At 45.4% G+C, this 27,303-nt stretch overlaps 1 protein-coding gene across 2 annotated transcripts; it reads right to left on the bottom strand.

Annotated features, from left to right (window-relative positions):
* Positions 1 to 624: 624 nt before the first annotated feature.
* On the bottom strand, positions 625 to 26,899 carry LOC128440220 (fibroblast growth factor 12). 2 transcript variants are annotated; one of them, XM_053422867.1, is made up of 5 exons: positions 26,414 to 26,899; positions 10,152 to 10,262; positions 9,314 to 9,417; positions 6,323 to 6,521; positions 625 to 4,258 (listed from the first exon to the last, which is right to left on the bottom strand). In XM_053422867.1, exons 1-5 carry the CDS (start codon positions 26,439 to 26,441, stop codon positions 4,107 to 4,109), a joined length of 594 nt encoding a protein of 197 aa, XP_053278842.1. In that variant the 5' UTR covers positions 26,442 to 26,899; the 3' UTR covers positions 625 to 4,106. The 2 variants fall into 2 exon arrangements, with proteins under 2 accessions (XP_053278842.1, XP_053278841.1); XM_053422866.1 differs by lacking the exon at positions 26,414 to 26,899 and adding an exon at positions 13,449 to 13,647.
* Positions 26,900 to 27,303: the final 404 nt, after the last annotated feature.

Below are 27,303 nucleotides of genomic sequence, written 5' to 3'. Positions count from 1 at the left end.
TCGAAGACATGAAAGACATGAGATCATCATCTATGGAGGTTGTTGTCCTGGCTCCAAGATGTCCGGGCTCTGACCTCCTCTCTGTAGACCTTCTCCTCGTGGCCGGTGATCAGGCCCATGACAGAGGTGTCTCACGGGTCCTCACATGTGTCTCTGAGGTTTCAACCTTCTTCACCTGTTAAAGGACGTCTCACCTTGTTAAAGACGAGGAGACAAACTGGGACTGTGGATATGAGACTATACTAATATGATGTGATTGATTGATCTCCAGATGTGTAAAAGTACACAGGTTTTATCATATCAATGTACTTAAAGTATCCAAAGTAAACGTGGTAATTTGTAATTTGATAACAAATTACTGGTTTACAGGGAGACTCTGTTTTCATTCATAATGTGATGTCGCCTCCTAGTGGCGTCACTGTGTAACACCGTGATGACTGTGGTGCGTTCATGTCCCTGGGATTTTCAGTGGTTATATCGAAGTTTAGACAGACATAGATAGATAGATAGATGGATAGATGGATAGATAGATAGATAGATAGATATACATCTATAGGTTATGAACCTGAAACACCGGACGAACTTCTAAATCAAGGTGAGTGAAGAAGAACGAGTCGGACAAAGAACTTTTACTATTGTTCTTTTTTATTTTTCAATCATCTTTTTCATCCTGCTGTGTATTTTGCGATGATTCTTTTCTAACATATGATATATGATATATGACGTGTCTGAGAAAAGGTGCAAACATTAGCAGACACAAAGAAAGCTCCGCCCACAGGCTGAGGTCAGCTGGTCGACTCGGCTCAGAGGAGACGTCAGTGATGACATCATGAGTCGACCTGCCGTCATGGATACGAACCAGAAACAAAAACACCATCACATCATGAAAACTGACCAGACCATAATATGTTAATAAATAAATCTACATCCATGAGGTTGAATCTTTAATGTCTCCCATGGGATGTAAAAAATAAGATCATCAATAAAAATAATAAGACAGTTTTTGTCTTTCTTTGTGTTCAATACGTCAAATGATATTAATGTGCAGTCAGATCAGCATAACGTTTAATTAGATTCATTAAAAAATAGTTAAATGAATTTACAATGAAAAAAAAACAGATTTTTCGTGAGGACAAAACCTCAAAATGATTTAAAATTTTCGATTTAAGATTTTTGTTTGCGTTCAGCTCACTGTTGATGTTCTGACAGATTTGAAATAACAAAAAAATAAAAGATGATATAAAAAAGTGAATACATTTTTTTACATGAAAAAAAAGACGTTATTCTTCTTCCAATCACAGGAGCATTTATAACATCAGACTAAACTTTACATTTTCTCCAAACCCAAACTTATTTTGAGACACTCGTACTTTACTGTTTCTCCAAAGGTGTCGTTCTGACGTCACAAAGGAAACTGGTGATACAACATTCATGTGGAGTTTGGTTTGTGTCGGGAACAGAAACATTCAGTCACGAAACATCGTGGATCTGTCGCTCGCCATCGTCCGCTCTCCGACCCGACAAACTCCAAACTGGAAGACTTCCTCTGAGGCAGTGCGGTGGATTGTGATTGGTTCGTTCCTTCAGTGTGTTCCTCCAATTTTAACCAACAAAATTCTAAATTCAAAAGGCAAGATAAAAGAAGAAAAACCTCAGCTGTGGCAGCCAATCAGAGTCGAGCTCTACCCCTGACTCCTCCCCCTCGCTCTGTCTCTTTAAGTGGAAGCGAAAGCAGCAGCATGCATCAGCTCAGACAAACAAACAAACTTTCAGCTTCACGTCTGTTTTCGTTTCCTGCTTCAGCGATGGAGACGACCAAGTTTCCCAAAAGTGATTCTGTGAGTTTACTTGAGTTTAGACGTCGAACTAATCGTTTTCAAATAACACCTGAAAAAAATTACTTAAACTAAAGATAAAAATCATTTCAAATCAACTGATTTAAATGATTTGGTCCAACTGTGAAAATGTTCGTTATTTCTTTTATTTTCTGCCTCAAACTGTTTTTAGACATGAACTGAACCACTGACGTGTTCCTGACGTGTTCCTCACATGTTCTGCAGGTTCTGTATGTAAGAACCGATTTCTGAGTCAGTGTCTCTGTAACATGTCGGAGTGAGTCCATGAGAGCAAACAGCAGGACGATGTGTGGTGTGGATGAGATGTAAACAACAACACTGATCTCTCCACAGCAGAATGTATACGTCGTGTCCCGCCTCCTGCTGCTCTACAGGCTCCGCCCCTCGACCCGACAACAAGCTGCTGCTCTACAGGACAAACAAACTTCTCTTTCATGTCTGAAAACAGATTAGAAACGATGCTGAGTCACTCCGTCTGAACGACTTCATGTCAAATGTGTTAAATTTACAGCCAAAATTAAATAATTTAAATCAACACAAGACAATATGTAGAAGCGACAGATGTGATGTATTTCGTCCACTGATGTTAAGCCGTGAGAGAAGAGTTCATTCTGCTTCTTCACAAACTTCGGCTGCAGAGGAAAACGAAGGCAGTGACAGGAAGTGAAGGAGTGAAACACAGGAAGTTGACATCGGCCTGTCAACCAGGAAATGATGAAGATGTTTTTGGGGAAACTTGGTCATTCAAATGTAAAAGTGTTAAAGGTTGAATGAGGCAGTGACGAGACGTCAACTACAGAAAAACTCCTTCAGTCTGTGACATCAGAGCGAGACGTGAACCAGCGACTTCCTGGAGACGCTCGTGTCTTTTATACGTTTAAAGAAAGTCTACATCACTGTGAACTGTTACTGAAAAAACCTCCTGAGGTTCATCAACGTTTCTCCATTCTCACTGTTTTAACTTGATTAATTCTGAGCTCAGAAGTTCGGATCATGACATCACTTCAGCAAGAATCCCAGGCTCCGCCCACACTGACACGTTTATCTTAAAGTGTTTTAGCTCCGTATCAGAACGAATCTCCGTCCACGCTAACACACCTGAGAACACACGTCACATGACCAGTGACTGGTCATGTGACGTGTGTCTGCAGGCGTGTTCTCGGGTTTTTTCCCCGATGTGACGTTGACGGTGTTAACGTGTAACTGGTGCAGCTCAGTTTTTGGGGCAGTGGTTTTCGTCTTGGTGGAGCAGGGCAGTCAAACAGCCTGAACTGTGGTCCCAGTTACCTCAGGACCAGTAACACGCCTGCAGAGGAACAGACGGTTTCAACCATGTGAACTTCATCGTCCTGCCGATCAAACCATCGTCATCAGTTTATAAATCTGTTTCCTGCTTCCTGTCGCCTTCACTTCCTGTCCAATCAACCTGCAGAGATCATAGTCATGTGATGTATGACTTCATCACTTTATGGTTATCAGAACTCACTGTAAAAACTGATGCAGGTTCAATAAACTGATTGGCAGGATTGTGAAGTTCACGTGATTTGGCTGCATTAGCGGTTCAGGTTCACCACAGCGATCACCTGACCTCCACCAGAGGAACCGACCCCGGTCCAAACCCGACAGGAAGCTCCTCAGGTTTGTGTTTTGTGGGCAGTGTCTGGCCTGAACCTACGAGTCCCCGAAAACAGAACGAGAGGAAAACCAAACAAGACGTGGCTGCTGCAGAAGATACAGCAGTAGAACTCTTCTCTCTGATTGGACAACACGGAGAAGAAGAACGAGTAGAAGAAGAAGCGTGAGATGTCGAAAGTGCGAAAGTGATTTCATTCATTAGATGACAGGAAGTGACGTTTCTAAATGGCTTAAAGCTTTGAAGTTTGAGCGCTCGCTCGACTTGGAAAACATTTTATCATCAGCGTGACGATGTTGACGATGATGATGGTTACAACGTGGTGATGAAGAGGAGGTGTGCTGCCTCCTGCCTTCTCTCAGCAGGGATTCTTGCATAAAATGTAAATCATCATCATCAACGTCCTCATTTTCAAACAAGCCCCGCCCCCGATACATTTAAAAGATTTCGTCATGAGCAAAGATTTTTTTTTTTTTTTTTTTTAAGCTTCTGTTTTTCTTTGTTTTCATTGTTGTCGCCGTCGTGGCGGTTGTTGTTGTTGTTGTTGTGGATGTTGCTGAACAGAGGGAGTGTTAAAATGGGAGTTCGCCTCCTCCTCCTGCGGGGGGCGCTGCAGGCTATGACCCGTCCTGCTCTGTGACGTCGTCCTGCGGCTCCTCCTGCTGGTCCAGGCCCCTCGCTCGCTCCTCGCCGTTAATGGTCGGGCTCCGTGAGGATTTCAGCAGCTTCTCCTCCAGGTCGTGCAGCGACGGCTCCTTGTACATGCACACTGCGGGGTGGGGGGGAACAGAACGTGTTAACATCGGGGGAAATCTCTTCTTCACGTCTTATTCAACAATCGTTAGACAAAGTCCAAAAGTGAAGACTCTCAGTGCAGCGTCAGCAGCAGTTTCCCTTATGAACCAGCAGGGGGCTTTAACGTCACCCTCACATCATAGACTGTTAATAAAGATGGACCACATGACAGCTCCTCCATGTTAGCAGATGGGACATGGACCAAACTAAAACTCAACGTAGACGTTAAATAAATGTTTGTCAAAGATGTTTTCTGACGTTTCAGGTCGTTCTTATCTCTGTGATGTTTGTGAAAACAGGGTGGGGCGTCAAGAGTGACAGCTGAGACTAGCTACTGATTGGTGGAGAGTGTGAATGGGCGGGGCCTTGATGCCACATTTTGATGATCTGTGTAAATATCACAGATTTATATGATGTGATTTTTTTGCAGTGACTCTGGATCTTTCGACTCATTTTACTTATGATCACATTAACATACAGATGTGTTTGTTTATGTGGTATTCACAGGTACATCCGTTTCTATGTTTTTAATGTATATAATCAGAAACTTGTGCAGAACGAGAGGTAGAGGAATGAGAGGTGGAGAGGTTTAAGGTGAAGGACGAGTCGTGCACAGGAAGAAGAGGAGATGGACGGAGGGACAGGTGGAGGGGGGGGGGGACAGAGCAGCAGAAAGCAGAGACGAAGCCTCATGTTTCCTGTTAAACCTCCATCTGTGATATTAGAGCTTCACTTTGACCTCCAACTCGGAGGAGGACGACCTTCGCCTCCAAGATCTCTAACAACGCTGCCCCCGGTGGCCGAGCACAGTAGCGGACAGCTCAGTCTCACTGCTGTCCGGTTCAACAGTCTCAGTTCAGTGGGACGACACAGTCAGAGCTCAACATGTGTGGCTGCAGGGGGCGCTGTGGCTCAGTGAGACAGTGTTGAGTTAGAGAAACTTCATACGACTCAGTTGTTAGCGTAGTTAGCATGTATTAGCTCGTAGGGAAAACTCAGCTTGTTGACTGTGAACGTCCTGAAGAGATAATCCAGCGTCGGCATAAAGAAATACATTAAATCTGATTCTAACTTACACTAACCCTAACCCTAACTTACACTAACCCTAACCCTAACTTACACTAACCCTAACCCTAACCCTAACTTACACTAACCCTAACCCTAACCCTAACCCTAACTTACACTAACCCTAACCCTAACTTACACTAACCCTAACCCTAATTTACACTAAGCTTTGAAAGTTGCTGTATGATCGAATTATTGTAACCCTTTCACTGAAGCTTCCAAATAAAATCCAGTCATTTAATAAAGAGAAACGTGACGTGGTTCTTCTTCCTGCTCAATGTGCCGCAGACGTCACGTACACGCATGTAAACACGTAACATGGAAAGAGCCGGGGTAAAGGACCTTTTCTGAACATGTGATGGAGGCGAGGGACAAACATATCTGTGGCTCAGGGGGTTAACCGGTCGTCCTCTAACCAGAAGGTGATGGTTCGATCCCAGTCTTCCCCATCTACTTGCCTTGTGTCCTTGGGACCTGGTAGAAAGAGCGCTGCCCGGTGAGACACTGAATGAATGTGAATGGAGCTCAGCTCCACTGTGAAGAGCTTTGAGTGGTGCCATGTTAATCCAGAATATTTAGGTCTGTTGTCTTTCTTGTTTTTCTTTGTCCTCTTTGTGAGGAACCTTGTAACCGATGCTTTGAAAGTTGCTGTATGATCGAATTATTGTTAAATATTCATCTGAAGAAACGTCTGAAAGAGAAATAATACACTCTTCATTTTAAAGATTTCTGAGAAATCATTTGTACATTTATGTTGTGCATTAATAAATATGTTTAGTAATCGATATGAACAACGAAACATAAATAATGATATTCATGAAACTCATGGAAAACTTGAATTTAAATGGTAAAATAAATATCCAGTAAAGGATTTAGGCACAATTCAAACAAATGTGTACAAGTGACACAGGGCTAACAGTTTCCCTCTGCTTCCAGTGTGTGTGCTAAGCTAGGCTAACCGCGTGTGTCTCACCTTCGATGGGTCTGGGGACGAAGTGCGAGCAGGGTTTGGTTTTCTTCACTCGGTTCCCCTTCATGGTGAGGCCGTCCTTGTTGAGGCCCAGGAACCAGGCCCGGCCCGACTCGTGCTGCCGGTACAGCGTGGAGGAGTAGATGACGTAGTAGTTCTCAAACACTGACTCCTTGAACTTACACTCTGCTGTGAACACATCCTGGCACACACACACACACACACACACACGCACACACACACACACACACACACACGCACACACACACACACACACACAGAAAACAATTTGTATTTACTGTAAATCAATTCTGGCGATTTTATTTTGAAAGAGGAAACGACAGAAACAGTCTCTGTTCTGAGGACGTGGATCAAACTGTCGGACATGTTTGTTTGTAACACACTTCATACTCTTTTATTTTAGTTTTAAATGCAAAAGTAAATGAATAGTTTGTGAAATTCTGCAACTCAGGGTCTCTCTATCAGAACAATAACTAGAAGTGCGCTCAGAGCGAGAGTGAGAGAGAGACAGAGAGAGAGAGAGAGAGAGAGAGACAGAGGGAGAGAGAGAGAGAGACCGAGTGAGAGAGAGAGAGGGAGAGAGAGAGAGACAGAGGGAGAGAGAGAGAGAGAAAGAGTGAGAGAGAGAGAGAGAGAGACAGAGTGAGAGAGAGAGAGACAGAGAGACAGAGTGGGAGAGAGAGACAGAGTGAGAGAGAGCGAGAGGGGTAGAGTGGACGTCCTACAACCAGAAGGTTGTGGGTTCAATCCTCAGTCTTCCCATCTGCCTCCCCGAGGTGTCCTTGGGCAAGATACTGAACTCCTAAATGGCCCCTCATAGAAGCTCTAAATGTGAGTCACTAACATGTGATGGAATGTGTGTGTATGTGTGTGTCTGTGTGTGTGCGCCCTCTGGTTAACACAGGTGGTGCAGCAGAACAACAGACTCAATGTAAAACCCTTTTCTAACATTTGAACCCTGATGGTTTGTTTCACTTCCTGTCATCCAGCAGCATCTCTGTGTTTCCTGGTGGCCGCTCAACTCCTCCAGTAACGTTCCATCATGACTCCTGAGTTTAAATCTCCAGTGAAACAGACGTCACACGTTTGATTCCTCTTGTGTCTGGTAAAAACATGAACCCCTGCATCGTGACTCTGAATGTGCATCACACCCCAGTGGCAGAGTCGTCAGAAACCAGCAGCTCAACCTGAAGACAGCCTGCTCTCTGTGGGACGTCTCCCCACCACCTTCCTACTGGTGGGACATCCCAGACTCATGTCCACTTCCTTATCGTCCAGCGGGAGGAGACACGTCCAGTCTCTTTAGATCAGTGGCAGCTACAGCAGCAGGTTGAAAGTGATTTTGTCTTCAGCAGGAAAACCTGACGACAACATTCTAACCAGAGAGAGAAGGAAACGAGGGGAGAAGAAGAAGTGCAGCTGCAGAAACAGAGGGAATAAAAGATGGATGCTGCTTCTCTCTGCAGGCTGCATCACATGTGATTCACATAAACACTGTTACCACAGCACAGACTCACACCGCTGCTGTGTGTACTGTGTGCTGCACACAGGGAAGATACACACAGCTGGTAAACACAGCTTATACACACACAGCTCATAACTACACACAGCTGATACCTACACAGCTGATACACACACAGCTGATGGGTCACTGGTCTTTGTGTTTCAGTCTCAAATCCTGATCAACGACTCTTAAATAAAGTTGGACATCGCGTCTCCACTTCCTCCAGGAATGAAGCCAAAACATCCCGGATTCGAACGCTGCCCTCTTGTGGTGGTGACGTCCGTAGTATCAAGTCAGTCTCGGCTGTCAATCATGACGTCTCAGCCCGCTAATATGTCATGAAATAATTGATTCAAACCAAACTAAATCCAGAAGGATCTCGGAGCGTGACCCGATCCTGGATGAGTGGTCGGCCTCCGGTGAGAAAAGACTTATGTCAACAAAACCAAATCCAGAATCAAGATGGAAGACGTCATTCTGAACGAAAGGAGCCGATCACAGTTTATCAAGAACTGTCAAGACTAGTGTGATATGAGAATCACAGAGTTTCATCTCTCTCTTCCTCCATCACTCCATCCTCTTTCTGATGCTGCACACACAGTGAAGAATGCTGTTTTAAAGTTTTATGGAAGGAGCAGACATGAATAATGGATGGTGGATGGACTCACTGAGGAGAAGCAGCTGCACTCTGTCTTCACTGCAGACTGATCCCCACTCCTGGTTTATTATTATCATTATTATTATTATTATTATTATTGTTATTGTTATTATTATTATTATTATTATTATTATTATTATTAGTAGTAGTAGTAGTAGTAGTACTGGTTACAAACACACTGTTTCCTGATATGTCAGTAGAGGTGACATCCTCTCAATTAGGCGAGTCCAGAAAACCTCCAACGGAAAGTGAAGAGAAGGATCTTACCACTACTTCTATTACTACTTCTACTACTACTATTACTACTTCTATTACTACTTCTACTACTACTACTAAAACCGAACCGAGTGTCAAGAATGAAGAATGTGTGCTGAAGAACAAGAAGAAGAAGAAGAGACATGGATAAATTAAATATTGGCAATGGAAGAAACGTTTTCATAGATGAAACAGACAAAAGACAGATAATGAAGTTTCAACTCTATGTTCCCCACGGTTCCAAAGGCTGTGGGTCCTGTGGAACAGTTGAAGAGCTGTCATGTCGTCCATCTTTATCTACAGCTCTAGGCCGCGACCCAGAGCTCAGACCACGGTTCAGGGCCGTAAGGTAGATTTAAAGCTTTGTCACGTTCTGTCCATCAACACCACGCCCCGTCCCCCCCGATCGATCCTCCGTTACCCACAGAGAACCACAGCCTCCGTCCTTAAAGACGAGTTGAGCAGTACATTCAACAGTAGATCTTATTTGATTCCTGATTGAATCAATGTTTGAGACCTCAAGCGCAGCAAAGTGAATAAACCAGCGTGTTCTTACTGATGTGTAGAGGAATCCGTCTGCATTCATCCCCATGAACAGTCCAGCCTTCACTCCCTGCATCGCCACGACCCTCAGACCCACAGGGATCAGGTTAAACAGAGCTGCATGGAGAGAGAGAGGGGGGGGGGGGGGTGAGAGAGAGAGAGAGTGAGAGAGAGAGAGAGAGAGAGGGTTAGTGCAGACGGAGCTTCACTCATTCACACTTGTTAAAATCAGTGAATTTAATATAAACTGCAGCAGTTAGAAATCCTGCAGGATGTGACACTGCAGATAAACGGAGAGAACAAAAGAGGACGGGGGGGAGAGGTGATTCAATCCTTGGGGACAGAGAGCTGCAGAGTGGGTGAGGAAGAGGAGGAGGAGGAGAAGGGGGAGGAGGAGGAGGAGGAGGAGGAAGAGGAGGAGGAGGAGGAGGAGGAAGAGGAGGAAGAGGTCTGTGGCAACGGCTGCTGTTTATCCTCCTTTATTTAACTCAGGGATGATCTGAAATGGGAGGAATCCCAAACTAGTGTCTCCCCCTCGTCCTCGTCCCCCTCCTCGTCCTCGTCCCCCTCCTCGTCCTCGTCCCCCTCCTTCTCTCCCTCCTCCTCCTCTTCCTCCTCCTCCCCACGGCTGCGGCTGCATGTTAAACATTTTGTCTGGAAACTGGTGAGATTCATGTTGTTGGAGACAGGCAGGGGGCGCCACTGTACAAAGCTTCTCAATATGAGAGATTTTATTTTGTGTGATGAGCATTTCATCTTCATACGTGCACGTGGAGCAGAGTCCATGTTTCACTTGTGCACAGATCATAGATCTGAAACACTGGTAAACAGGGCGGAGTTTAGAGACTCACTGTAGTCGCTGTTCTCGTCCTTGTTGCCGCTGATGTTTCCATCAGGCTGCATCTGCAGGAAGAAGCCCTGCTCGCTGAAGAGACGCGTCACGATGCCCTTCAGCTGCGGCTCTGAAGGACACACACACACACACAGGTCAGGGTGACACACACAGGTCAGGGTGACACACACACACACAGGTCAGGGTGACACACACAGGTCAGGGTGACACACACACACACTGACTCACACTCACACACACACACACACACACACACACACACACAGGTCAGGGTGACACACACACACTGACTCACACACACACACACACACACACACACACACACAGGTCAGGGTGACACACACAGGTCAGGGTGACACACACACACACACAGGTCAGGGTGACACACACACTGACTCACACACACTGACTCTCACACACACACACACAACCACACACACACAGGTCAGGGCCACACACATACACACACACAGCACTCTAACACTCACATGTATTATTGAAGAGCAGCATTTATTTTCACTTCACTTAGATATCAAACTTTCTGTTTCCACTTCCTGTTTGTCATCGTCGCTCTAGATTCATCTGACTCTTTATTTCAAACTGATTTAATTTGAACCACCGACGCGATCCGACCGATAAACACACGAGAAACAAACATTTAATCAAGACAATAAATAATGTTGTTAATATCCTCACTCTGTTTGTTCAGTGACTGGATTGTGTGCAGAGTGAGCCCCTTTCAAAAACAATAAAGGATCTCTGCTAAGTTCAGAAAAACCTGAACTTAGGAGAAGAGATGAAGAGATGGAGTGATGAAGAGATGGAGTGATGAAGAGATGAATAGATGAAGTGATGAAGAGATGGAGTGATGAAGAGATGAATAAATGAAGTGATGAAGAGATGGAGTGATGAGGGACGACGAGATGAAGTGATGAAGTGATCAATCAATCAATCAATCAATCAAATTTTATTTGTATAGCCCATATTCACAAATTACAATTCATCTCATAGGGCTTTAACAGGGTGTGACATCCTCTGTCCTTAACCCTCAGCAAGAGTCAGGAAAAACTACTAAAAACCCTTTTAACAGGTAAAAATATGTAGAAACCTCAGAGAGAGACATGTGAGGGATCCCTCTCCCAGGACGGACAGAAGTCAATAGATGCCACGTGCAGGAAAACATCATCAATAATCATGATGAAGGGTTGAAGTGATGAAGAGATGAAAGGTTGAAGAGATGAGTTGATGAAGAGATGAAATGATGAGGTGATGAAGAGATGAAGAGATGGAGTGATGAAGAGATGTAGAGATGAAGTGATGAAGGGTTTAAGAGACGAAGGGATGAAGAGATGAAGTGATGAAGGGATGAGGAGATGAGGAGATGAGGAGATGCTCCAGACAATGTAGGACAGAAAAACTCAAAATAAAGTGATGTGGAGCAGACGGACGATCTACATGCACTCTGACAGAGAGAGAGAGAGAGAGAGAAAGAGAGAGAGAGAGAGAGAGAAAGAGAGAGAGAGAGAGAGAGAGAGAGAAAGAGAGAGAGAGAGAGAGAGAGAGAGAGAAAGAGAGAGAGAGAAAGAGAGAGATAGAGAGAGAGAGAGAAAGAGAGAGAGAGAGAAAGAGAGATAGAGAAAGAAAAACATACAGATGTGTTTGTTTATGTGGTATTCACAGGTACATCCGTTTCTATGTTTTTAATGTATATAATCAGAAACTTGTGCAGAACGAGAGGTAGAGTAATGAGAGGTGGAGAGGTTTAAGGTGAAGGACGAGTCGTGCACAGGAAGAAGAGGAGATGGACGGAGGGACAGGTGGAGGGGGGGGGTAGACAGAGCAGCAGAAAGCAGAGACGAAGCCTCATGTTTCCTGTTAAACCTCCATCTGTTGCTATGGTTACAGACGTTTTAGATGTTACCATGTACTTTTCTCTAATTGGTCACCGTCCAATCAGACGACTCGACCTAAAGGTTTCCACCTCCATAGATCAACCTGCAGCTCAGAGACGTTTGTAAACGAAGACGCCCACGTTCTCTTCCTGATTGGTTCTCATCAGTCACATGACTCGACTAGCAGCAGTGAACACACAGCGTCGCTAATACTTCCTGTCAGTGTCAGTATCACTTCCTGTCAGTGACTCTTCCTGTCAGTATCACTTCCTGTCAGTATCACTTCCTGTCAGTGACACTTCCTGTCCGATGGAGCAGCAGCTGCAGAGCAGCTCCTTCAACAAGATGTTTGTTGGGTTGCCAAGAAAAACACGAAGCGTTGGTCGCAGCAGGACGTCGGTTATGAGAGATTCAAACTCATAAATGTGTAAATGTTGCAATTCGTCTGACGCGCTGTTAAACGCGTCCTCGGGAGGAAACGCTGCTCGAGTCCAGGTCGACTTTTATCTGGTTCTCGAATCTGGTTCTCTCAGTTGATGAAGTGAAAAGTCTCCAGAGGGAAACGTCTGCTGACGGCATCACTGCAGAAGCTGCATCCACACCATCCAGCCATAAATTATTAAATCATTGATCGAAATTATGCAGCGTTTTGAAGTACAGGCTGGATTTCTGCAGGAGCTGATTTCCTGGCTAATCTAATAGCATGTTCCTGAAATGTTCCTCACATGTTCTGCAGGTTCTCCATGTGAGAACTAATGTCTGGATCAGTGTCTCTGGACATGTTCTGGATCTTCTCCTGCAGCCTCCTGGTAAAATGTGTGTAACATGTCAGAGTCCATGTGAGGAACCAGCAGGACAATGTGTGGAAGCTTCCCAGTGAGCGAGTGGACGTGTTGATGAGGTTTCTAACACGTGACGTGAAACCTGAAGAACACAAACATCTCAGGATGAAGAAGAGGAGCCGGACACGTAGAAGATGAAGACGTCCACTTGGAAACACGAGGAGATTCCAGATCTTCTGGTGATGAGGGCCGACTCCGGTGTGGATGAGCTGTAAACAACAACACTGATCTTTCCACAGCAGAGTTCATACGTCATGTCCCGCCTCCTGCTGCTCTGCAGGCTCCGCCCCTCGCCTGGATGTCCCCACATGTTCCTGTTTGAACGAGTCGGACCCGACAACCTGCTGCTGCTGCTTCACAGGACAGATTCTGCACATACGCACAATTGTTCGGGACAAATTGTGGTGTTCATGTGTAAAACAGCTCAACAGAAACAAATTCAACACGTCAACAAGGACAAAAGATCTTCTACAAAGACAAACTCAGTGTCAACACAACTACACAACATCTCAAAGTGGGCAGACTTTTCTTCTGTGTAGCACTCGAACCATCTGAACCCACCTGGTTTTCGGCGAACAGGTCTTTTCTTTCCACTGCAGAAGCGAACTTTGCTGAAGACGCTGAAGATGTTTCTGTCGCACAGAGACCTCGGGTCTTTACTGGGACTCGAGCGTCTCTTACTGGTGGCGACCTTGTCACAGTTTGCCTCGCGGGCCTGACGCCTCTGTCGGATCAGGGAGCTGGCGATGGCCGCGGCCATCTCCCCGAGACGTGGACGAAGCCACCGAGGACAAAATATCTGAGGATGTTCAGTTTTAGTTCAGATCAGAAGACATGTCCATCAGGTTGGTGGAATCCAGCGAGAGTCAGAGGAGACGCTTCATTTGGTTTAAATGACTTCATGGTGAGAAACGGCTCCAGAACCAGAAGTAGCTGATGGATGTTCATGTGATTCCAAATCTTTCACTTCCGAAAACGCAACGAACTAAAATCCCTTTGCATTATTTACTTTTGTCTCATCACACACACAAAGTCTTGAAAGTTATAAACAGTGTTCAGGATCCAGTTGGACGTGTTTGTTCGTTCACTTCCTGCAGCTTCAGTTTCCACCAGAGGAACCAAAACGCTTCAGTCACTACAAACCTTGAAACTTCACGAGCATCGAACAAGACGTGGAGAAGTCTGTGACGTCTTCAGTTCCACGAGGACCATGCGATCCAGGTGAAGACCCTGAGACGAGGCAGGACTTCTATTTATCAATGTTCTGATCCTTGATCGATTGAGAAGTTTGAAGTTTGAGGACGAGTCCTGGTTTGAAAGAAGAAGACATGTCTCATGTCAGAGTCTCTGATGGAAGCACGTGGCTGCAGAAGCTGTGTGTTCAAGACGCGTCTTCATGTCTCCGTGTGGAAGACGACAGGACAGCGTCTCACTCGTCCGTCCAACTTTCAGAGACGACAAGAGAGACCACGTTCAGCAAAGTTCAAAATAATCCCAGAGCGGCACAAGAATCCTTCAGAGAGGAGAAGAGAAAACAGAGTGGATGGTTTCTCCCGTCTGAGCCTCTTCATCCTGCTCGTCTTCCTCACAGCCTGAGAGCTGCTGCATGTGCTGAGAGGCTGAGAGACGAGGAGAGAGAAAAGAGAGCAGCAGCGAGAGAGAGGGGCAGTCAAAGAGAGGAGAGAGAGGGATAGAGAGACACGAGGTGGAGGTGGAGAAGAAACTAAAAATATTCTGCTCCATGTTTGATGTTGCTCCCACATCACTTTGCTCCTGAAACACGCTCACACGCCACAGCTGCTTCTCTACAGACGCTCCAGAGTCCGGTTCAGATCCAGACCCAGAGATCCGCCCCTGATGCCCCTGATGCCCCTGATACCCCTGATACTCCTGATGCCCCTGATGCCCCTGATACTCCTGATGCCCCTGATGCCCCTGATACCCCTGATACTCCTGATACTCCTGATACCCCTGATACCCCTGATACTCCTGATACTCCTGATGCCCCTGATACCCCTGATACTCCTGATACTCCTGATACCCCTGATACCCCTGATACCCCTGATACTCCTGATGCTCCTGATGCCCCTGATACTCCTGATACTCCTGATACTCCTGATACCCCTGATACTCCTGATACTCCTGATACTCCTGATAATCCTGATACCCCTGATACCCCTGATACCCCTGATACCCCTGATACTCCTGATACTCCTGATGCCCCTGATACTCCTGATACTCCTGATGCCCCTGATGCCCCTGATACTCCTGATACTCCTGATACCCCTGATACTCCTGATAATCCTGATACTCCTGATACTCCTGATACCCCTGATACTCCTTATACTCCTGATGCCCCTGATGCCCCTGATACTCCTGATGCCCCTGATGCCCCTGATACTCCTGATACCCCTGATACTCCTGATACTCCTTATTCCCCTGATACTCCTGATGCCCCTGATACTCCTGATACTCCTGATACTCCTGATACCCCTGATACCCCTGATACTCCTTATACTCCTGATGCCCCTGATACTCCTGATGCCCCTGATACTCCTGATACTCCTGATGCCCCTGATGCCCCTGATGCCCCTGATGCCCCTGATACTCCTGATACTCCTGATGCCCCTGATGCCCCTGATACTCCTGATACTCCTGATACCCCTGATACCCCTGATACCCCTTATACTCCTGATACCCCTGATACTCCTTATACTCCTGATGCCCCTGATACTCCTGATGCCCCTGATACTCCTGATACTCCTGATGCCCCAGATACTCCTGATGCCCCTGGCGGCCCCTTACTAAGTAACGTCTCCACTCTAATAAAATCATTATGTTCACAGTCTTGTTCTTCTACTTCTTTTGAATCACACGTGTTTTGGTCTCGATTCCTCTCGAGCTCGTCGACCTGGTTCCAGGATTAAGAATCTTTTCAAAAGGTTTTGAGAAATTGAGAAATTTACTTCCTTGACCAGAGACGTTCTAAAAGTGGGCGGTCCCTGTTTCGCTTTATAGAAGCTAACAGACAACTGACGCCCCCTGCTGGCGCCCCCTCACCAACTGGGGAGATTGGTGCTTACACCATCATTTAAAAATTACAATAAAAACCATGATATCTGGAAATGTCTTTCTTTTTGCAGAAGGTCCAGGCCTCTGTCGTCCACCTGGTCAAGATGTGCTCGTGATGAGGTCATGATGTTCTGCGTCCGATCTGATGAGCGGTGAAACAAACTTTGATGGTGTCAAGAATTAGTCCTCCACGTCTATCCGTCGGTTTCTGGGCCCGAGGCCGGAGAGTCCAGCAGGTTTCAGGGATCCTGAATCAGTCTGAACAGGATTCACAGCCCTTCACTACCTGGGCCCATGTCTGTGCACCATCACGCTGGATGTAGGCCTCCAGGCCCGCAGAAACAAACCAGGTCAGGTTCTTTATTACCGTCGTGTATTTGCGTCCTCGTATCTGCTCTGTGGGACCGAGAGCAGAGATGGAGACGAAGAACAGAACCATCTTCATCATCTGTGCATGATGTCACTTCCTCAGAGGATCACCCAACATTGTGTTACAAGAATTACAGCAAAGCTTCAGGCTGAAGGTTTCACATCTGACCGCATCACACCTGTCTGACCTGGTGTCACAGACTCTAGAAAACTAAACTGTCAGTCTGAGACCTTCATAATATCACACACGCACGCACACACACACACACACAGACACACAAACACACAAACACTCACACTGCAGGGTGTAAATGAGATGAGGGATCGATTGTGATGCCACCACGGTGGATTTCCTGCCTTTTAGTCCTTGACTCTCGTAACTCCAGTGTGTGTGTGTGTGTGTGTGTGTGTGTGTGTGTGTGTGTGTGTGTGTGTGTGTAAACAGTTCAGGTGTGTTTCCTAATCAATATACAAACTGCCTCATCAGAGGGCAGAAGAATGTCAGCGAGACGAGAAGACAGTAACACACAATCACACAAACACACTTTTTTTATGTAACTTTTCCAAAAATAAATAGATTTACATTTCTCACTTCATGACTGGACACTGGGATTAACTCCACGTTTCACTCACTTATAAAAGTTGACCAATTATCTTATATATTCTTCCTGATGTTAAGAAACAAATGAATTCAAAATGATATAAATGAATTACACAACTGAAATGGTATAAAAACTAACAGAATATATACACACAAAGACTTATTTGTTGTTTTCAGTCATCGTCTTCCTCCTCCTAACGTTCAAGAGTTTTTTTTATTTATGATCATTAACGTGTTTCTTTTTATCCGACACATTCATTTGAACATCGTCTTAAAACATCAGTCAAACACAAGATAACTGTTACAGGTAAAACAGTTGATTTCAACACCAATGGGAGGCAGCAGTGTATCACAGAGAAGAAGAAGAAGAAGAAGAAGAAGAAGAAGAAGAAGAAGAAGAAGAAGAAGTCTTTATTTGCTGCGTTTTTCCATATGATCCAATTTTACTTCCTGTCGTCATCTTTATTCACGTTTTTTTTAGTTTGTCGTTGCTCAGACTACTTCACGTAAAATACAGATGTATGTACGATAACTTTATGTGATGAGACATAACTAATATTGTTTTCTCGCAGCATCTTCTCATGTCGCCCTAAATTCACTGAAGCTTGACATATTTTCATGTTCAGTGTCGCCATCATTGTTCTTCATCTATTCATTCAGATTATAAACCCCCATACACACATAGACAAATACACACACACACACACACACACACACACACACAGAATATGACGCATTGACATGCTGCAGAAAAACCCAAATAGAAGAAGAAACACAGCAGCGTGTGGGCGGCAGAGAGAACGACAACTGGATGTTCAAACCTAACAAAGAGACTCACTGCATCACAACCACACAAACAACACAACAAACAGACACACACAAACACATAGACTAACACACAGCATACTGACACAAAACAACAACGAATAAACAAACATACAAAACACACAATAAATAACATTGTGTGGCTGTATGATAAAGTTTAAACCAATCAGCTGCAGCCACTTTAGAACTGGAGACACAGCGCCATCTGCTGGATACCAGAAACATTGCTGTTCACAATGGATTACATGTTACTAACTATTCATACTGCAAATAATACAACTAAAAATAGTGATACAACTGCTTCTTTAGTTTGTAATCTTCTTATTACACACACATACACAGCCTGCATAAACCAGTGTGTGTCTGTGTGTTTGTGTGTGTGTGTGTGTGTGTGTGTGTGTGTGTGTGTGTTGTAAATGTTTGATGTTGAATCACTAAATTGGCTTCAGCTTCTGAAAAATTCATCATTCTGAAAAACAACAAGCAGCATTTAAAAATACACTCGCACACAAACACAAAGACGCAGAGACACACAAACACACACACACAGTCAGTCATTAAAGGTTAATGTTGAAACAGTGTTTTTAATCTTTAATGACACACTGATATTTCCATGTGGTCATTCATGTGGTACTTTTCTCTCTGAAGTCTTTTTGTCTTTGTGGTGGATTTTGAACGTGTTGTGTCTCTATGGGATGTTCACAGGTGAGGACCTCCAGTTATTCACCAGGACTGTTTACCTACTGTCAGTGAGGGGACATGATCAGCAGAGGGCGCCAGAGACGCTACTAGCTGCTGTGTATGAAACACACTCACGTTCTGTCTCCATGGAACATAGGACGAGCTGAAAGACTGAGGAGGCTCACAGCTGCTCAGACAGAAATACACTGTGAATAAACCTGAGACACCAGTGTCAAGGACACACACACACACACACACACACACACACACACACACACACACACACACACACACACACACAGGGTGTTGTGTCTTGTGTTTCTGTCACGTTGCGGAGCTAAAAGTGTTGGTGAAAATAGAAATGGAAAAACACTCGACCGTGACAACAAAACTTTCTCTGTTTTTCTTATTTGTAGACTTCGTTAATTTAGTTTCTTGTATCGTTAAATTGTTTGTGAATCACTTCTTAAATGTACAGTATGTCTTTTTCTGCCAATAGGGGTCTCTTCATTAGCCTCTAGTCTTAGCTTCTCAGGTTAGCTTCTTTATTAGCCTCTAGTCTTAGCTTCTCAGGTTAGCTTCTTTTTTCAGCCTCCAGTCTTAGCTTCTAACATTAGCTTATTTATTAGCCTCTAGTCTTAGCTTCAAAGGTTAGCTTCTTTATTAGCCTCTAGTCTTAGCTTGTCTGGTTAGCTTATTTATTAGCCTCTAGTTTTAGCTTCTCAGGTTAGCTTCTTTTTTCAGCCTCCAGTCTTTGCTTCTCACATTAGCTTCTTTATTAGCCTCTAGTCTTAGCTTCTCTGGTTAACTTCTTTATTAGCCTCTAGTCTTAGCTTCTCAGGTTAGCTTCTTTTTTCAGCCTCCAGTCTTAGCTTCTAACATTAGCTTATTTAATTGCCTCTAGTCTTAGCTTCTCAGGTTAGCTTCTTTATTAGCCTCTAGTCTTAGCTCCTTTGGTTAGCTTCTTTATTAGCCTCTAGTCTTAGCTTCTCAGCTTAGCTTCTTTATTAGCCTCTAGTCTTAGCTTCTCAGGTTAGCTTCTTTATTAGCCTCTAGTCTTAGCTTCTCTGGTTAGCTTCTTTATTAGCCTCTAGTCTTAGCTTGTCTGGTTAGCTTCTTTATTAGCCTCTAGTCTTAGCTTCTCAGGTTAGCTTCTTTATTAGCCTCTAGTCTTAGCTTCTCAGGTTAGCTTCTTTATTAGCCTCTAGTCTTAGCTTCTCAGGTTAGCTTCTTTATTAGCCTCTAGTCTTAGCTTATCCTGTTATTAACCTTGTCCTGTTAACAGTAGATGTTAGCTTTACCTTTAGCCTCTGGTGTTAGCCTCCACTGTTAGCTTCTGTTGGATAGTTATGGATAGTATGTTAGCCTCCACACGTAGCCTCTCCTCCAGTACATTTTTTTGTGATTGAGTTTATTTTTAGATTCACAAATTTATTTGCAAACATAATTATTAATAACTATCTTTATGTTACAAATGAATCAAATGCTTTGTATGGCTTCCCTTGTTGTCCACCACCTCCATCTTAGATGATCAGCTGCTGTGTATTTCCTGTTCTGTGTGAACTTGATGTGAATGTGCTTCTGTCCACACTCCTCAGATTTATTAATAGATCCGACAATGAGACAAAGTCTGGAGTCAAACCAGTAGAAACACACCTGAGTTCAACCCTGTGGAGAACGACAGGTGGTGCATCGGACTCACCCTGTGTCCCGCCATCGCTCTGAGCGCCGCCCTCCTCCTCGCCCGCCTCCTTCCCTTTACTGTCTCCGGACAGGAGGCGACGGAGCAGGCTGCAGTACCGGGTCATCGTCCAGAGATCAGTCCGTCAATCAGTCCGTCAATCAGTGGGGGAGGAAGCTCCTCAGTGTGAGGGCTCCACCCCCATGTGACCTCACGTGACAGCTGTGACATCACAGTCCCCAGCGCCACCAGAGTGTGGACAGAAGACAGAGACGACTCCTGTCCCCAGAGTGTCTCCGTCCTGTCTCACACACAGCCTGACCTCTGCTGGTGTGACAGTTTACTTCTGTCACTGGACTCGTCAGTGGGAGTCACATGAGAACAGTGTTTCCCCCACAGAGGAACAGGAGAACCCTTCAATGGGAACCGTGACGAGAACCACAGCCAAACCACAACGAGGACCCCCAGGGGCCAACGTGAAGAATGCAGAGAGTAACAAATATCCATTCATTCAGTAATCAATAATCACATGAGGTGGTGATCAGCTGTGAAGTCTTCAAGTGAGTCTGAGTCTCTGAGTCTCTGAGGGTCTGAGTCTCTGAGTCTATGAGGGTCAGAGGGTCTGAAGGTCTGAGGGTCTGAGTCTCTGAGTCTCTCAGTCTCTGAATCTCTGAGTCTCTGAGTCTCTGAGTCTATGAGGGTCAGAGGGTCTGAAGGTCTGAGGGTCTGAGTCCAGGTCTGTGTGTGTATGTGATCCTGCAGTAAGAGGAGACAAGTTATTCTGAGAGCGGATCCTGAACACTATTTATATCCGAGAGTGAGAGAGGCAGGGAGAGTTTGTGTGAGTGTGTGTGTGTGTGTGTGTGAGGCAAACAGACTCACAACTAAAAACTGTTAAAAAAAAAGACTGTCCAGAAAGCTTTCTGAAACCTGTTTGATCTCTAATGACCAGCAGGGGGCGACTCCTCTGATAGTTTCTATAGAAAGTGACTTCTCACTTTATAACGTCAGTAAACATTCAGGAGTTTCTGTCTCAGTCTCTAGTTTCAAGTCTTCTTCAAACAGCTGATGTTCATTTAGTGAATTATGATCATTTAGAGTCAAACAGACCATAAAGCACCGGATGTGTGGGGGGGATACCACAGTGTGATTGACAGCTAGGACCGTCCAATGGGTGCAGGTGGCAGGTGCAGGTGGGCGTGTCCTCGAGCTCTCAGTGAGTCTCCACCCAGTGTTTCTCCAAATGTGGTTACTTCTGGTTTCAAACCCCCTGATGGTCTTTATAGAAGGTCTCTGTGTCAAACTGGGACGAGCTGAACTGGGACTGGTAATAGATAAAAAGATGTATATAAATAAATGTATTGATAAATATAATGATAATGTATTGATAAATATAATGATAATGTATTGATAAATATAATGATAATGTATTGATAATGGGTCATAGATAAATGGTGTCTGATAATGTATAGATACATGTATGAAGTCAGTTTGCAGCTCTGTGATGTGATGATGAATATGAAGACCTGAGCTGCACTAATGTTCATTCAGCTCCACGTGGTTCTGTCTTCACCTCCTTCCTCCTCTTCACCTCCTTCCTCCTCTTCACCTGGTTCTACTTCAGATTCAGTTTATTCTCAACATCCTTTTATCTGATCCTCGTTTTAATCTGGAGAATTCAGGAGCGTCGCTGTCACTGCAGTGACTGTTCTGAGTCTGACCAGCAGGGGGCAGCAGGACACCAAGACACCAGGAGGCTTCAGGGTGTGACAGAGAGGAAGAGGAAAAACAACCAGAGTACCAGACCACTACGACCCTGATCCACTACGACCCTGATCCACTACGACCCCGATCCACTACGACCCTGATCCACTACGACCCCGATCCACTACGATCCCGATCCACTACGACCCTGATCCACTACGACCCCGATCCACTACGATCCTGATCCACTACGATCCTGATCCACTACGACCCTGATCCACTACGACCCCGATCCACTACGATCCCGATCCACTACGACCCTGATCCACTACGACCCCGATCCACTACGATCCCGATCCACTACGATCCTGATCCACTACGACCCTGATCCACTCTGCGTGTGCGCACACACACACACACACACACACACACACAAACACAGACACACACAGACACACACAGACACAGGGAGAACATGGGAACATTTCTCCTTGTGATGCCTTCAGGTGCCAGTTTGTCTCAGAGTCTTTAACAAGGTGAGACGTCCTCTGTCCTTCAGCCTCAAAGAGTCAAACTACTAAAGAGTTCCTAACAGGTCTTTACAGGTGAACAGAAGGTAGAACCTTCAGAGGGTCTCATGTGAGGATCCGTCTCCCTAAAGAGAAATGTCCGTCTCGGCTTTGCAGCTCGTTCCCTCACGTGTCTCCTTGTTCCCTCACGTGTCTCCTTGTTCCCTCACGTGTCTCCTTGTTCCCTCACGTGTCTCCTTGTTCACTCTAATTGACCAACTAATATCAGCTGGGCCAATCCCCCCCGACCACTCCACAGAGCTTGCATCACAGGAGTTCAGATGACATCATCGTCCATAACTGTGTCCATTAGCCGCATGCTAATGGTTTAGCATTGATTCTCCTGAGCGGTGCAGGTTCCATGCTAACGCTGCAGCATGCTAACGCTGAGTCAGCACAAACTGCCAGGTGTGACAACAGTCCCTGAAACTTGGTGAACATTAAGACTCTGTGGATTTTTCTAATTTGTGATATAAATACAAAGACTGTTTGGTGTTATGAATTATAATAACAATATACTTTATGAGCCTCAGTGGTGCAGCTGATTCATTATTGTGTAGCTTGTGTAATTCATTGGTTCCATTAATGAGGTTTCACTTCTGTTGTGTACTTGTTAGGTCTTAGGTTGTGTAGAAAGAACTCCTCACATTGAAGTGTGGATCTTGATCAGGGGCGTTTGGTACATGTTCACAGATTGTGAGGATCTAGATGAATAGAAGAACACAGTGAGGGTCATTCAGGTTTGATTTGTATCAGTGAATACATGAGGAGGATCTCACTGGACGTCTGATGACCAGTGCAGTTGTGTAATTATATGACAGTTTAGATGATTATAGTGTCCACACTCTGGATATTTATATAAAGTTGATGCCTGGAACATATGTGGCAGATTTATGTATTATTATCAAAGAGTGAAATCAAGAGCCGGTTTTCAACTTGTGGAGAATTATGTGGAGAAAAGTATGCATTTCTATTTTCTATACTTTGTTACTATCAAAAGTCTAAATAAGAAATAATTGACTGAAGAACAACAATAATGTACTTCTTGAAAACGAATTGGTGCAACTCAAGGTGTTTATCCAATTTTAATAAATACATTTCACTACATGCCAAAGACCACAGTCTCTAAGTGAAACTGACATAAGATAAGATAAAACATTATTGATCCAAACAACGGGGACATTTACACTAAAGCTTCACATTCAAACAAGAAGAAACTGCAAATACATCAACTTAAAAAATGTGTATTTATAAATTTAAAATCATTTGAAGAAATGAGATGTTGATGTAAAATATGTAAAAAGAAAAAACAACTGAGTAGGGAGGGGGAAACTGAGTGTGCGACTCCACCTGCTGGTCATCTCAGGACATGACTGAGTCAGGAATAATCTTTAATGGCCCCATTAATGGTCTCTATATACACTGGTCACTGATCCTCTCTATGTACAGTCACTGATCATCTTTATATACAGTCACTGATCATCTTTATATACAGTCACTGATCATCTCTATATACAGTCACTGATCATCTGTATATACAGTCACTGATCATCTTTATATACAGATGGATCCACACAGTCAGACAGTGTTTGGATGTTTCTCAGCTGATAAGTAGAAACAAACTGAAATTTGAAACACAAACCTCCACTGGGATGCTGTGTTTGTGAGTGTGTGTGTGTTTGTGTGTCTCAGGTTTCTGGCAGCAGGTCACTTCAGTCCTGAATCGTGTGGATTTGATCCGAGAATCAATAAAACACAACTAACTGTCTGCTGTAGACAAAACATATGAAAACTGATCCCACACACACACACACACACACACACACACACACACACACACACACACACACACACACACACACACACACACACTAAGATGACGCTGTGACAATATGAGTCGGATATGCACGCTTTGTATTCACCACTGGTCGTGGAGTCATGTGACTGATAAGAACCAATCAGGAAGAGAAGGGGGGCGTCTGCGTCACCGTTTCCCAAAGTCTCAGTTTCTGTTCCAGAATAAAAGTCTCTGATCTAGAGTCTGTGTTCCAGAGTTAAACTGAGTCTGTGGAAGAGAAGCTCCTGAAACACATGAAGGTAAATCCTCTTCTACACAACTCAACACAACTCAACACAACCACATCACCGCTGAGTCACTGTCTCACAGCTTGGTTCCAGTTTGATAGATTAAAGAAACATCCACAGAAATCCCTGTCCTATAAACCCTAGGGTTAGGGTTAGGATGAATCAGTATGTAGAGCACGTGTCAGAATGCTGTTGACAGAACCAGCTCCGGTTTGTTAATGTGAGTGAAATATAGTGAAATGTATAAAGTATCTTCTGAACGTGGCCTGTGGTGAAGGGAGCTCCTCCCTCCAGCTCCTGGAACATGCGCAGGAATAAAAGAACCTCAAACAACAAACAGCAGGAGGACACACAACCGAGACGAGGACACAACTCACATGTTGCTTTACATTTGATCACTTTTCTAATCATCGTGACACAAACTTTGGATCTGAAAGTCAAAAATATCTCCTCATATTTCCCGTTGTGTAGCTGCAGAATGTTGCTCTCTGCAGACATGTGCGTTCTCATGTGTTTGTTTGTGTGTTTGTTAGCCACCAGAGTGCGGAAGCTAACGAGGGTCGATGCTTAGCTCAAGGACACAAGTCCACACCAGGATTCAAACCAGAGACTGTGTCAGGTTGATAACAACAGGCCCAGAGGCTCTACAGGGAAGAACTACACCTCCCATAACGCACCTCTTCTGCTCAGGACACACCCAGACACAAACAAACACACACACCTATCTGTCTGTCCCCGTCTCACTCTCAGAAAGAAGAGAGACAGACAGGGAGTCAATCAGACCTCCTATCTGTCCCTCTGCCCTGCCCCCCCCCCCCCCATGTCCAGGTGTTTTGTCTGTCCTCAGCACCCTGTCTGTCCTCAGCACCCTGTCTGTCCTCAGCACCCTGTCTCTCCCTCAGCCACCTGTCTGTCCTCAGCACCCTGTCTCTCTCTCAGCACCCTGTCTGTCCTCAGCACCCTGTCTGTCCTCAGCACCCTGTCTGTCCTCAGCACCCTGTCTCTCCCTCAGCCACCTGTCTGTCCTCAGCACCCTGTCTCTCTCTCAGCACCCTGTCTGTCCTCAGCACCCTGTCTGTCCTCAGCACCCTGTCTCTCCCTCAGCCACCTGTCTGTCCTCAGCACCCTGTCTCTCTCTCAGCACCCTGTCTGTCCTCAGCACCCTGTCTCTCCCTCAGCACCCTGTCTCTCCTTCAGCACCCTGTCTCTCCCTCAGCACCCTGTCTGTCCTCAGCACCCTGTCTGTCTCTCAGCCACCTGTCTGTCTCTCAGCCACCTGTCTGTCCTCAGCACCCTGTCTGCCCTCAGCACCCTGTCTCTCTCTCAGCACCCTGTCTGTCCTCAGCACCCTGTCTGTCCTCAGCACCCTGTCTCTCCCTCAGCCACCTGTCTGTCCTCAGCACCCTGTCTGTCCTCAGCACCCTGTCTCTCCTTCAGCACCCTGTCTGTCCTCAGCACCCTGTCTGTCTCTCAGCCACCTGTCTGTCCTCAGCACCCTGTCTGTCCTCAGCACCCTGTCTCTCCCTCAGCACCCTGTCTGTCCTCAGCACCCTGTCTGTCCTCAGCCACCTGTCTGTCCTCAGCACCCTGTCTGTCCTCAGCACCCTGTCTGTCCTCAGCCACCTGTCTGTCTCTCTGTGTTTTGCTGCATCAGGCTGCTCTCAGCATTTCCGCCTCATGGTGGAACACGCACACGCTGTGCCCATCCCATAATAACCACACCTCAGAGCTCCAGCTGCAGTCAGGATGTGAGCAGGATACTGCAGTCCCCTTCTACCCAGCATGCATCACTCCCTCCATCCCTCCGTCCCAGCAGCCACTCTCCAGCCTCCACCCACATCCCTCAGCGGGGAAAGAACCACAACTTTCTCCATACATCCTCCATCAGCGGCCCACTCCTCCCTCCATCACCCCCCCCCCCCCCCCCCCCCGGTCCTACCTAGCGGTGCCTTCTCTTTGCTGTCCATGTCCCGGTGTTCGGTGAGGTGGTCTTCTGCCCTCCTCCCGATCACAGATCCACTTGCGTGCTTCCCTTCCTTGTCTCCTTCCTTGTCTCCTTCCTTCCTCTCCTCCTTTCCTTCCTGAATCAGCGGAGGTGAGGAAGCGTCGAGTCGGAGGATCAGTGATCAGCCGATAGTTCGATACCGGCGGAAGAGAGGAGGATGAAGGAGGGATGAAGGAGGGAGGCAGCGGGACAGAAGCAAGCTGCGATGTTTCCTCTGAGATCTTCCTCTTCTTCCTCACTTTCCTTCTTCCTCTTCCTCTTCTTGTTAGCTGTGTTTTTCTCCTGCGGACGTTGAGGCTCGTGCGTTCACCTGTTCTGTGTCCGCGCGCCGCTGCTCTCTCTCTCTCTCTCTCCCTCTCTCTCTCTCTCTCCCCCTCTCTCTCTTTACCTCTCTCTCTCCCTCTCTCTCTCTCCCTCCCTCTCGACTCGTGCCTTGTCGATGCGGCCAGGACAGCACAGTGACGTCACAGTATTTAAGGCTACATGACGACGATCAGAACCACTTGAACAACTTTGATTTGTTATTTTGGTCCATGTCCCATCTGCTAACATGGAGGGGGGGGGGGGGTTCTAACTATGCTTTGCTGTATATATTTTATGTTTTTAAATCTGTAAAAATGTTTTGTTTTGTAACATCTAGAATTTAGAGCAAGTGATTTTTTTACAAAGAGATTTGTCTGTTTTACACACAAATCATGATCTGCTAAACTTCTTTTTGAAACAATTTCAGATTTTGTTCTGATAAGAATAATTTATCTTTACTCTTCTTCTAATGTTTCTGCCGCTGCTCAGTTTATTAGGAACACGCAGCTCAAACAGAGGAC

Source organism: Pleuronectes platessa, chromosome 5 (genome assembly GCF_947347685.1).
Source record: "Pleuronectes platessa chromosome 5, fPlePla1.1, whole genome shotgun sequence".
Taxonomy (NCBI): domain Eukaryota; kingdom Metazoa; phylum Chordata; class Actinopteri; order Pleuronectiformes; family Pleuronectidae; genus Pleuronectes; species Pleuronectes platessa.
This window is presented reverse-complemented; position numbering and strand designations above follow the sequence as displayed.

What these genes read in the sequence shown, in the direction of transcription:
- LOC128440220 (XM_053422866.1), bottom strand. Translation starts at nt 13,647, where the DNA reads ATGGCCGCGGCCATCGCCAGCTCCCTGATCCGACAGAGGCGTCAGGCC. An exon ending in GGACGAGAACAGCGACTACA is followed by an intron (nt 9,418 to 10,151) that starts GTGAGTCTCTAA and finishes CTCTCCATGCAG; the next exon opens with CTCTGTTTAACCTGATCCCT. An exon ending in CGTCCCCAGACCCATCGAAG is followed by an intron (nt 4,259 to 6,322) that starts GTGAGACACACG and finishes CCCACCCCGCAG; the next exon opens with TGTGCATGTACAAGGAGCCG.